This window comes from Lepisma saccharinum, chromosome 6 (assembly GCF_977018435.1).
Source record: "Lepisma saccharinum chromosome 6, izLepSacc3.1, whole genome shotgun sequence".
NCBI lineage: Eukaryota > Metazoa > Arthropoda > Insecta > Zygentoma > Lepismatidae > Lepisma > Lepisma saccharinum.
Window position 1 is genome coordinate 90,730,919 of NC_139234.1, and position 12,935 is coordinate 90,743,853.

Here is a 12,935-nt window from a genome sequence, read left to right on the forward strand (position 1 = left end):
GCATCTGGACTTATGGCCAGTATAATCCTCGTAGGGCTGTATGTGTGTTTTCCTGTATTTTGCCCTTATATGTGCTGAGTTCCCCTTTACAGCCTCAGCTTTTAACAAAAGTAAGAATATTTTAGTCCTCCAAGATTATATGTTTTATTCTAGTTATGGTAATGGACTGAACCCCATATAATGTGATTGGTTCAATCAGTGCTGACACACTGAAAAATTTCAAATTCAATCAATCAATATTTTTACCATTATAATTAGTACAAGGAAATTATAATGCTAATTGATGTACTTACAGATCTGCTCTCTTTAGATCCTCTCTCATCAAAAGCAACAGACTTTTCTCTTGAACGATGCATCAAACTGCCCTGAAAATATGATATTATTAATGCCATCATATGTTATTAGCACTGTTACCAAAGTTTAATGTGAAAAATATCAATATGGAATTATGAAATTTAATTTTTTACAGAGTAATTGTAAAATGTTATATGCAAATATAAATAGCATATGCACTCACAGCTCGTTTAGAGGTCCTGGATGAGCCAGCGGAAACCCTTGGTGAGTCATGAGAAGTGCTGTGTGAGTCATCAGCAACCTTGGGTGAGCCATCAGAAACCTTAGGTGAGCCAGCAGAAAACCTGAGTGAGCCATGGGAAGTTCTAGGTGAGTCATCAGAAATCTTGGGTGAGCCACTAGAAACATTACGTGAGACAGCAGAAAACTTGAGTGAGCCATGCGAAGTTCTAGGGAAGTCATCAGAAATCTTGGGTGAGCCACTAGAAACCTTATGTGAGACAGCAGAAAACCTGAGTGAGCCATGGGAAGTTCTAGGTGAGTCATCAGAAATCTTGGGTGAGCCACTAGAACCCTTTCGTGAGACAGCAGAAAACCTGGAAGTTCTAGGTGAGTCATCAAAAGCTGTGGGTGAACCATGAGAAGATCTAGGTGAGTCATCAGAAGCTTTGAATGACCCATCAGAAAACCTGGGTAAACCATGAGAAGATCTCGGTAAGTCATCAAAAGCCTTAGTTGAGTCATGAGAAGACCTGGATAAGGTAATAGAGTCCCTGGGTGAGTCATCAATCACATTATCAGACTCTGAGGTATGTCTCTGTAGAAAAAAATACAACCAATCTCATTCCTATAATGCATTATTAAAGTTAGTGCATAAGTTACATCATGTGAAAATGAGCAATTAGCATTTGAACAAAGCTTTGTAATCTAATTATTGTTGATTATTATGATTGAATGATCAGTGTATTGCATCTCATCACAATTTTCTAAATGTTTTTTTTTTCCTTAGAGATTTTTTTTTTATTTCTCAATGTATTTATTGTATTGAAAAGTTCTCCAATAGGAGGTACTTCTTGCATCTAAATCATTCCCTATACACATGCTCTCTTTTCCTTAATGATTATTAAACAAGGGTAATGAAGTTCCTTGCATTTATATTCAATTTTACTGATTCAATTCATAATAATTACACCAAGCAATTTTTCTACAAGTGTCTGTGCTGCATCAATGATAATAATAATAATAATAAATGAAGGAAATGCCTCCCATCCAAAATCAACCCACAACAAAGATTAAGTGGCATGTGGTTACGAATGGTTAGGTGGTAGACAAGCATTAGCTGAACCTCGACCAGCAATAAAGCCAATTCAATTCAATCCAATTTTCAAAAGGGTTGTTTATTGTTCTGCGATTCTCAGACATTAGTAACGTGAACTATTTATGTGGACTCATCACAGTTAAAAGAATATTAGGTAACCAAATCCCTTCAAATGTAAAATGTTTTGATGGATTTCATGTTTCATGTGAATAGTTTCTTAAAAAACTTATAATCCCTTGTTTCGATTTTTAAAATTTAATTATCAGAGTCTGTATGTAGATAACTGTCATTCTGTAATGGTGTAATTTGAATATATTAATCAAGACATGTTGGACACAATGCTGGAATGATTGTCACTTATTGTTAGAGTTACGCATTCAACACTCTAACCCAGTCTTACGGATTGACTGTATTTCAAATACATGGTAATGAGCAAATTTATATGTGTAAGATGTTGATTTTAATATAACATATACTGCTGGACAAAAAAAACAAAACAGACGCCTTAATACTTGACATCTGAATTGCAATTACTTATGAATTATGCTCTCAGTTAAGTATTGGACAATTAAACATTCATTGTTGAACATTTTACATAGTTTTTCCATTTATTATTTATCTATTTATTTATTTACTCGTATTTTGGAACACCTAGTAGGCTCAAAATTAATTTCATGCAATTTTGTTTTAATTTATTGATTTTCAATTCCTGTTGATGTTATTTTGTTTAATGTCTAGAGAGGCATGAATTTTGGTTCATAGTAACCATAGTAACAGATATTATTGATATTGTTATTGCTGGTGTTTTTCTTGCAAGTGTATTGTAGTTTGCTAGCTTGAAAATGAGACGTGAAGAGGTAGTAAAAGCAGTAGCTCTTTGCGATGATGGTCGTAGTGTACACTATATTGCTAGAGTGCTAAATATAGCACAAAGTACTATCCATGAAGCTCTCAGATGGTATGATGCAACAGGTTCCTATGGTAGAAGACCGGGTTCTGGTCGGAAACAATGCACAACAGCACGGGAAGATTGTTTCATGCTTATCATAGTCTTAAGAGACTGTCGTACGACTTCAAATATTGTGGCACGGCATTTGAGAAATGTTCATAGAGCTGTGGTTTCTTCACGAACAGTTCATAGAAGACTGAATGAAAGTGGTTTATCATCTCGGAGGCTGGCTACAGGTCCTAGGTTGTTAGCATGCCACCGGAAGCGAAGACTGGAATTTGCTACACAACACTTAACATTGGAATGTGGAGCAGTGGGAAAAGGTTTTATTCTCCGATGAGTCAAAATTCAACCTACGTTCATCAGATGGGCGTGAACATGTGCATAGAAGACCTAATGAACGTTATGCACAATGTTGTTTCATTGAAATAACACCCTTTGGAGGCAGTGGTGTCATGGGGAGGTATTTCTTTACAAGGGCGTACAGAGTTGGTTCTTGTAGAGAATGGGGCAATGACAGCTTGCAGGTATATTACAGAATGTTTGGCAGATCAAGTAGTACCATATGCACCATTCATAGGCCCAGACTTTGTTTCTATGCATGACAATGCATGTCCTCACATAGTGAATATTGTCGCAGAGTACCTGGACGAAGTTGGGATTACGCGATTTGAATGACCACCACAAAGTCCGGACCTAAATCTGACAGAGCACGTCTGGGATCAACTGAAATGACATATCAGAAACCACGCAATAGTTCCAGAAACAATTGAAGAGCTAAGACGTGCTAATCAAGAAGAATGGGAGCAATGGATATGTTAAGCATGACGTATTTCCGGAAACCGTTACCATGGCAATCACCATTTTGTTTCTAAACTACTTGTGTACTTACAGCGAGAAAGATGGTAATGTGTTTTGTTCCTGATTGTGACCACCATAGCAATACATGTAAATTCTTCAGATTTCCCAGAGAAGAAGGTTTGAAGAAAACGTGGATTAAGTCTATAAGGTAAGAAATATACCTATAATTTGTAACAAGCAGATTTGTATTTGCGTTTATCTTGTTTTGTTTGCCTTAATTCTCACGTGCGAATTATTATTTACTTCTTTGTATTGAATTCTTATTGTGTATTGTGTGTGAGAGAATGTCTTAGATAACTTTAATGAGGCCAGTAATGTTACTTTAAATATATGCCCACACGACATATGGCTGAAATTCTTCATTCTTAAGTAGAAATGAAAATTTCCAAGTTTGTTAAAGATGAGTAGAAAAACTGTTTTACGTGATGCATGGTGTATACAATCAGCCTTAAATACGCAAGAAAAAAAGTTTAGGTGCAATTATCATAGTGTTTCATTCTTCTCTTGTTTTTGTAGTGAAGTGTTTAACATACATTGATACATTTTATATCTCTTTACAGAAGAGCAGACAGGACACCTTCAAGGAGTTCTCTTATTTGTAGTTGCCATTTTGTAGGGGAAAATAGAAAAAATTGACCTACAATTTTCAAAAGGAATGCTTCTAAGTATATAACATTCCAATCTCCTGAGAAAAGGAAAGTTAAAAGGTACGTTCAGACATACACATATATGCTACTATATATTTATTGAATGTGTGTATATAGAGTTGCAAAAACGACTTTTTTCCTACATAAAAACCTGCTTTTTCTTTGGAAAAGATGGAAAGTTGGTGTTTTGCCAATCGCAGGTAACCTATTTCACTTGCAGTTTCTGTTTGACTTTAGAAGTTTGTGATGTCAGATTTTGCAACTAGGTAAATAATTTTAAATTGTGTAACATCCAAAGGACAGATGTTGTCTATTGTTTCTTGCTACTAACTTGTGTGTGTACCCAATGGCATAGGAGTGAGTAATGTTGTGCAATCAAGAGGTACCAGGTTCGATTCCTGTTGAAGATATAGGCTATTACAATCAGGATCCATTCTAAAGCTATAGGTCCATTCCTGATTAGCATATCTGACCGTAAAATGAACTTTAAACAAACTTTTAGGTATTTGTCTCTCTCACACCAAAATGAAATGTTGGTCATAAAATATGAAACCAACATTAACATCAAACTTGGGGTTGTATACAAGATTTTCAAATATGTAGCAGTATTTTATTTTTTTTATTTTGTGTACATATGTCAAATTGAAATGTTAAAGATCGTATCACACTATTTGATCCTATTTAAAAGAAATATGCAAAATTACTCTAGTTCTATGAATGTGTTTATGCGATGAAGATTTATTTAATAAGCGTACTGAACTTTGTCCATAAAAGCCAGCTTTATCTATTTCTTGCCCTTTCCCTTTATATGTCTTACTTCTTTATTTCTTCCTCTGGTAACTAGCATCGTCTTTTATTTGAGTCTGTGTCTGCAGTAGGTCTAAGACTAATATGTACAACTTGGAAGCATATATAAGCTTGTGGGAAAGAAAAATTATAGGTAAAAGAAACTGGTGTTCATTTTCTGTTTTGAGGCAGAGATTTGTGAAAAGTTGCAAAAACTGATGTTTCAATATTTCCTGTATCTATTGTGTATGCATATGTAAGATGAAATAACAATGAAAATATTGCAAGTTAAATATTTAACTCAGAAACCTCATGACTTACAGCTACGAAGAAAGAAAAATGGGTACCAGTTTCATAGATCGGAGACACATTAAAATCGGATATTTTGTATCTCGCATGGTTCGTACTTACCAATTGTGTATTGCGGAACATAGTTCATGGTGCAATTATGCTTTTTACACGAAAACAAACACTTTTTCTACTAAAATAACACATTTTTCTATGTGCTAACGAACGCACGTAACGGTGCAACTTTGCGAATGATATCGCTTCTTTTGTTTTCGAAAATCAGTGTTTTCCAACCTTCTTCACCGAAAAATACCTACTATCGTGTTCGTCACGTGTGCAAATTGTACATTATGCACGGGTTGCTGACGGATAGCTCCACGAACCATTCCTATAAGGTTAGCAGTGGCGTACGCAAGGGGGGGTTACCGGGTTTAAACCCCCCCCCCTTGAGCTTTTGAAATATTATGGAAAATGTTGTAGAAAAAAATTTAAAATGGCTAATTTATCACAGTCAAAGATCTCCGACAGTAATAATAATAATAATTTGAATTATTATTCCCATGCAGCATGAAGAAAAACACAACTTTCGAAACACAATCTAATTGGACGCAAAGTTCAATTTTGCAATTTTTTTGCAAAGTCGCGCAGTGACTCTCGCGAGAATTGTAAAAATTCCTTGCTTCGTCACAGTGTGCCGACCTTATTGCAAACATTCTTCCCAGTACTGATTTCACATCCCCTTGTGAACTCTCAAGTTATATGCATCATTAAATAATGTTGAAGAAGTGCTTTGTGAATCACCTAGAAGTGATAAATGTGTTGGAATGTCTATAAACTTACTTTTCAACGAAAACATAGACTCAGTGGAATTTAGCAACACGTATTCTCGCGCTTCATCATCATCCTGGGTGAGTTCCATAAATGTAAATTTCCCCGTGCATATAACACCGTGCCATGAAGGCACACGTAGTGGTGTGGTGGGCCCCAAAGATTCTCGATCTCGAACTATTTTTGCAGGTGTTGTGATCAGCACCATGCTCGGGCAGCCTTTATCCCCCAGGGTTGCTCTCAGGTACCCTTTGCTATGAAGCTGGGTGCGGAGACAAGGCTGGATAAATTCCAACCAATTCCGGGAATCGAACCCGGATATCCCACGAAGTTGTCAGACTAGACCAGCGCGGCTCCTTGAATGAGTTTCATATTTCGATTATTTCAATAAATCCAATATATTTGCTTGTTTTTATGGATTTTCTTCACACTTAAAATGTCTCACTTATCATATACAAATAACCGTTGACTAGACAATTATTTTGTAACAAAGAGTAGTAATTATTAGTTGTAATTAAACTAATTAATTAATTAATTATAAGAATTATTAATTAATTATAATTATTATTTAATTATTATTAATTAATTAATAATTTAAAGTATAATAAAACAATGGTAATGTGAATTTGTAGAAAGTTTTTGAAATAACACCCCCCTTGATGAAAACCTGCGAACGCTACTGAAGGTTAGGTTAGGTTTGGCAAGCATAGTTCAAAAAAGGGGGGTTAGAAACACTGACATGATTTCCTGGTCAAATAGATACCACGATGAAAGAAAATAGCTCGACTGACGTTGGAAACCTTAGAGAAATTCATTTCCGTAAGTAGTTTCTTCTTGTAAAAATGAAGAAACGTCTCTCCGATGTATGAAACTGTTACCGAAAAATGCAATCTCTGAAATCCCCTTTAGTTCTACATCTTTTTTTCCAACATGGCAGGTATCATTATTTGCTCGCGTAGCTGTTTATGGAAAACCTTAATATCTCGGAAACCATTAGAGATGGAGACCTGAAATAAAGTTAATTTTATATCTATTGAAACATACTTTGTCAGATGTTTGAGTAGGTTTATTTGCAATCACTTCTGTAGGTGGAAATTTTATAACAACTGTTAAAATTTTAATTTTTAGGTCAGATTATTTTACTTATAGAGTTTAGTCTGAGGCTTGATTTTTTTTTATGTAAGTGCAGGGTATCTGCAAATACAAAAAAAGAATTCCTTAGAAATGCATCCGTGTTTGCAGCATGAATTCCAACATTCCAGTTTGTGGAATTTTGCAATTTTCAAGATTGATTTTTTTATTTGAACGGTAGTTATAAGAAAACTGTGTAAATTGAAGAAGCAGTGCAATAGGCATCAGAAAAGAGTGGTTGTGCAATGAAGAAGCACAGTTTGTGTTACTCTTGGAGATTTTTGAAATAGCAGTTTCTTGTAGTTTCTTCAACATTTCCATCATGAGATTACCTATCTTTTCCAGAAACAAGAATTTTACTGTAATAGGTTAGGCATACTAAATTTAAACTAGTATAAGATTGACCACTGAAGAAATAACTCATTTTAAAGCTGCATGTGGTACCCCGCATTGACCAAAGCAGTTGAGATTTTTACTGTGAGAGGTACATGCAGAGCTTCTTTAATGTCCAATTTCAGATTTTTCATAAGGATTCATCTAAAAAAAAACTATAATAATTTCACAAACAGTCATGTTGGAAAAGAAATTATACATTTCTGAGGATTTTTTTTTTTAATTACAGATATCATGCGATAATTTTCTAAAATGCCCATACAGCCACTGTTGGATGATCTGGTATGGAATGACCCCTGCATAAATTGCAGTGTGTATTATTTAATTGTAATTGATTGTTAATCATATTGTACATTTTATTTTAGTAAGCTTCTTACTGAACCGGAAGATTGTGATGAAGAACAACAGCCTTGTGAAGAACAACATGAAGAACATGCAGTTCAAGGCGACACTGAAAATGTGGCTTCAACAAGTCTAAACAATAGTGTAGTTGCAGAGGCAGAAAATTGATTTTTACGGCAAGAAGTGGAGAAGTTGTGAGAGGAAGTCCAGCATCTAAAACAATGTTTCTCATTCAAGGAAATTTCAGGGGATGAGAAACTTGTCATAATGTATACTGGTTTGCCCAATAAAAAAATATTTCAGGTACTGTTAACTTTGTGCTCACGATTTGACATGACATACTTTTATGGCTGGAATGTTCAGTCACTTTCGAAAGAGGACCAATTGTTTATGACCCTAATGAAGTTGAGGCAGAATCTGACACATGCTGACTTAAGTGTTCGGTTCAGGTGTAGTGTGACAACAGTGACAAATGTTGTATTAACATGGATATATTTTCTCCATGAGATTTTAGTAGAGGGATTTATGTCCACAGTTTCATCTTTTTCAAAAATCAAAACATGCATGCCCAGTTGCTTCTCTCCATTCACCCATTGCCGTGTGGTGATTGATTGCACTGAGGTGTACACAGCAGTCCCAAATTCCATGTCCAAGCAGCAGATGACCTACAGCCATTACAAAAACAGGAACATGCTGAAGGGGCTTGTTGGTGTTGCACCAAATGGTGTTGTAACATTCACGAGCAAACTGTATGGTGGGTCCACATCTGACAAGGAAATTACGCAACATTTTGGATTGCTGGAGCAATTAAAGGAAGGTGATCTGATTTTGGCGGACAAAGGCTTTCTTATACCAGACATTCTGCCTCGAGGTGTGCACGTAAACATAGTTCCTTTTTTGTCCACACCACAATTCACGAATGAACAGGTCATGCAAACAAGGAGCATAGCTAGGGCGAGAATTCATGTTTAAAGGGCTATATGTCGAATAAAAGGCTTTACCACATTGGATTTTATCCCAAAGTCATTACTCCCACATGCTAGCAAAGTGTGGCAGGTGTGTGCAGCTCTAACAAACTTTCAGTATCCATTGATAAGAGAAATGGATATTTTCTACAGGCCAAAGGATGTGGATTAATACCAGTAGTAATGACCAATATTTGATTATAAGGATGTAAATAATTTTGTACTTATATAATACCTTTTGAACTTATGTCTTCATGTAATGCATTAATGTTAATTGTAGTGTGTAAATGATTTTGTTCTTCTGTAATGGATTGATTTTAACTGTTTTGTGTAAATAATTTTGTACTTCTGTAATGCATTAATTGTAACTGTTGTCTGTAAATAACTTTTTTAATTTTGTTAGTAGTTTATAAGTAGTAAGAATTTGTTTGTTTGGTATTTAGCCATGTATATACGGGGGGCGAAGACTTATTGGGATTTTGTGTTCTCAGATGGATCAAAAACCCTGATGGAATTGATATTCAACCTATATCTAAACCTTTGCATTTGGTGTGGTGAATTCCGCAGGGCCCAATGAAGTTAAATCCACTCTCCTCACCTCCTTGCTGGGGCCCCCTGGGATCTTAGATCTTTCTAAGATGCAAAAGAGAGAGTGGGATGTGGAAAGTAATGGGAAACTACCGCATCTATTTTTCCCTAGAAAACTTGCAACTGAACATCGAACAGCATGGAGGTTGCAAGGAAAGACCTGCCCAAGGGCAGAAAAAGTTAATGAATGAATATGTTACATAACAGTTAAAGAGCTATCAGTACCTTTTCAAATAAAACATGAAGGTTTAGCTTTTTGAGATGTGGATGAAAATAACTTCCAGTTTCTATGATTCTTTCAATTTGGAGCTATTAATCTATGTAATGTTATAACTATTATTTTTTTCTGGGTGACTTTTAGTTGGAAGTAAGAATTCGCTTGTATTTCACCACTTGATCATTAGAGATTTTATGCCCATTATTTCCCAAGAATGGAGGATGTGGCCATCATGTGAAGCTTTAAAGAAATTGTTCCAATATTATGTAAAAATCATTTATTAATAAACCGGCTTTTGTGCAAGATTAGCATGCACAGAATATTTGTGAATATCAGCTAAAATTTAATAATCCAAATCGACACACACCATTTCTTCGTGCCAGTTTAGAAAACATTTGTCCTGTCTGATAAAATAATTAATTAACATGGATAGTTGTTATTGATTTGTACATTACACTTGAGAAAATTTACTACATGTTGGGAAGTACTGACTTAGAAAATGTAATCTTCTGTGTCTGAAAATTCTGCCTCACCATCATTGGTTACATTATCTAATGTGCCAATTGTGCAATAAAAGGCTATAAACCAATTTTGGACTGCAAGAAAAATAGTGCAACAATTATGGGAAGAAATACAGCATTTCTTTGACACAAATAATTAGGGCTAATACTTTTTTAATGTGTATGGAAATAACTTCATAGCTATCCAGTGCTTGTAATTGGGAACATTAATTTACACCATGCTACCAGTTTTAATTTTTTTCTGAGTAATTTTTGGTAGTGATTAATTGAGTCAGTTTATTTTACTCCGCCTTTCTGCTACTTTAAGCTAATTGGGAAGATGAGGATGAATAGTCGTGAGATGGATGAAGGGAAAATCACAAGCATATGAGGACAACAAAGAATTGTACTGGCTGCAAGTCCAGATGCCAGAGCCTCGCTAGTCTGCAAAATACAGTCCAAGGTGTACTGTGTGGAAGGAAGGTGTACATTTGGGTGTATTTAGAAATGTCACCTCTTACACCCCTTGTTAGTGATTAAGAATTTGCTTTAATTTCACAATAACACTGGAAATACTCTGATAACTTTACTTATCATTTTTCTGTGCACATTTTCTTCACAATCGATTTCACGGCCTATCTGATGGCTTCGCCAGGTGTGTACTGTCATGGCAAAATCGATCACGAACAAAATTTGCAGTAAATTACCTATTTCCATGTAACCACCAAACATATATCTGTAGATGCACTGCAATTCAAAAAGTATTCTTAAATATAAAAACTTTTTGTACTTTCGATTTGTGAGTCTCTAGTTTTCCAATGAACAACTTTTTGAGAACAACTGCTCCCTTCTTCAGGTTCTTAAGTTACATAGGCTATCCAAAATACACCATTGCCACGTCAATACCTTTCTCCCAAAATTCCAGGAACAAGGATATAGGTTTGGAGATTAATATAGGAAAAATTGGAATCCATAGTAAGGGGTTTAAAGAATGTTGGGAGAAAAGAATTCACGTGGCTATGGTGTATTTTGGATAGCCTATGTAACTTAAGAACCTGAAGAAGGGAACAGTTGTTCTCGAAACGTCATTCATTGGAAAACCAGATACTCACGAATTGTAAGTACTAAAAGTTTTTGTATTTTAGAATACTTTTTGAATTGAAATCAGTGAGCAATTTGCACAACAACTAATTATAGATACACTCCAAATACATTTAAGACAATAAAAGGTACAGCATACAATTAAACTATATCATATAAAATGTAAACCAAACTACAGATTTATTTTGCATAATCTAATATTTACAATATTTTCAATATTACAAAAACATGTAAATGAAATAAATAACAAAAAGATAGCTTTAATAATCTAAAGACATTGAAAAATATTCAAGCTTGGAAATGTATTACAATTATAATATTGACCAACTTGCACACTACACTTGATGAGAAATGTTTTCTAGAACATTCTAGTGGTACAAGTTTGACTTTTGACATTGTATTTTGGAACTTTGTATGTATTTTAAGATAAAATTGTATTGTTATCAAATAAACCAATTAAAATCAAACTTATAAAACTAAAATATTTTAGTAATTTCTTCCTCTATTTAAAAAAAAATAATAATTTAAAGTTTCGCATGGGATAGTCCAAGTTATAAAAGATTTTCTATTGTGTGAAAATTTCATTTTGAGGAGAGTGGGAACCAAACCTAGGAAGCATATTGTAAAGATGGATGAATAATTCTTACAAGAAGAAAGATGAACATGTTTCTCCATTTAATGAATGTTACCAAACATTGAGAGATTTTGTTCATATCCTCTTTGATTCTTAACTACTATGAATGTTGATAATCACATAACTACTAGGGAGAGGTTTGTAGGTCCACTGTTTTGATTTCAAATTGTGAACTTGTTATTTTTATTTTTTTTTATTTTTTTCAATTTCTGACGCATTTTACATAACTTGACATGGTGATAGAAAAATAACGTGAAGCACTTTCTCAATTGTTGTTTTCTTAAATAAACCTAACATAATTATGCAAAGAGGAATAAAATCTGTAAAAAATTACAACAATGTCTCCTAAATTTTTTTGAAAGTCCAAATTCTTGAAATTTCTACATTTTTATGTTGTCTGAGGAGACATGGGCCAAAGTAATGTGTAATATTTAAGGTGAAACCACAGTCAGTGAAGCCATACAAGAAAAAGTTCCCTATCAAGATATCAAACCATTGAAATTTCATAATTAAAGGTCTGAATTTTCTGAATATGAATTTGTTTTGTTTGTTAATTTGCACATAGATATTAAGGGTATACTATGATAGAATAGACTACTATCACTGATAGTGAATGCAGTGAATTAAGTTTTTAGCCTGTATACTGTTTCTTTCATCTGCATCTATTGGAGTTACAGATTTATAGTATGGTGAAAATGGTGAGAGCTGGAAAGTGTATTATCCATTTTGGTTGATTTTCTTCACTGTCAATCAGCTTTTGTTTTATGTTCATGTTGATTTTCATGGTAAATTTACTAAAAGAGTTTGAAAGTTAACTTGAAATATTCTGATATTGCATGGAAAACGAGTAGTAGATGGAATTGTTGGAAGAGCATAATAATACTTTAGTATTATATGGACTACCTCATTTGTCTGTGTTAAATTATATTCCCCTTGCTAACATGAAGCGTTAAGTTAGGTTAGGTTCCATAAGTGGGAGTTGTATTTTGCGGAATACGATTTGGAGGTAGTCCATATCATACTAAAGTACTAGCAAAATCTCTGGTGAGACAGGGAGTCATGATCAAAAACACTGATGTTATCGTTCTGTATT

The 12,935-nt window shown here is 34.4% G+C and overlaps 1 protein-coding gene across 7 annotated transcripts in view; it reads right to left on the minus strand.

Moving 5' to 3' along the window:
* Positions 1-12,935, minus strand: part of LOC145989491 (uncharacterized) — a 203,645-nt gene that overhangs the window by 42,310 nt on the left and 148,400 nt on the right. For all 7 annotated transcript variants that reach the window (XR_014441859.1, XM_083124844.1, XM_083124846.1 and 4 more), the window contains 2 exons: positions 518-1,111; positions 294-365 (listed from right to left, as the gene is read on the minus strand). Coding sequence is in view for 6 of the 7 variants with exons in the window: in XM_083124844.1 (XP_082980970.1) it covers positions 294-365; positions 518-1,111 (666 nt within the window). In the remaining variant the exon portion in view is untranslated. The remainder of the gene's footprint in view (positions 1-293; positions 366-517; positions 1,112-12,935) is intronic.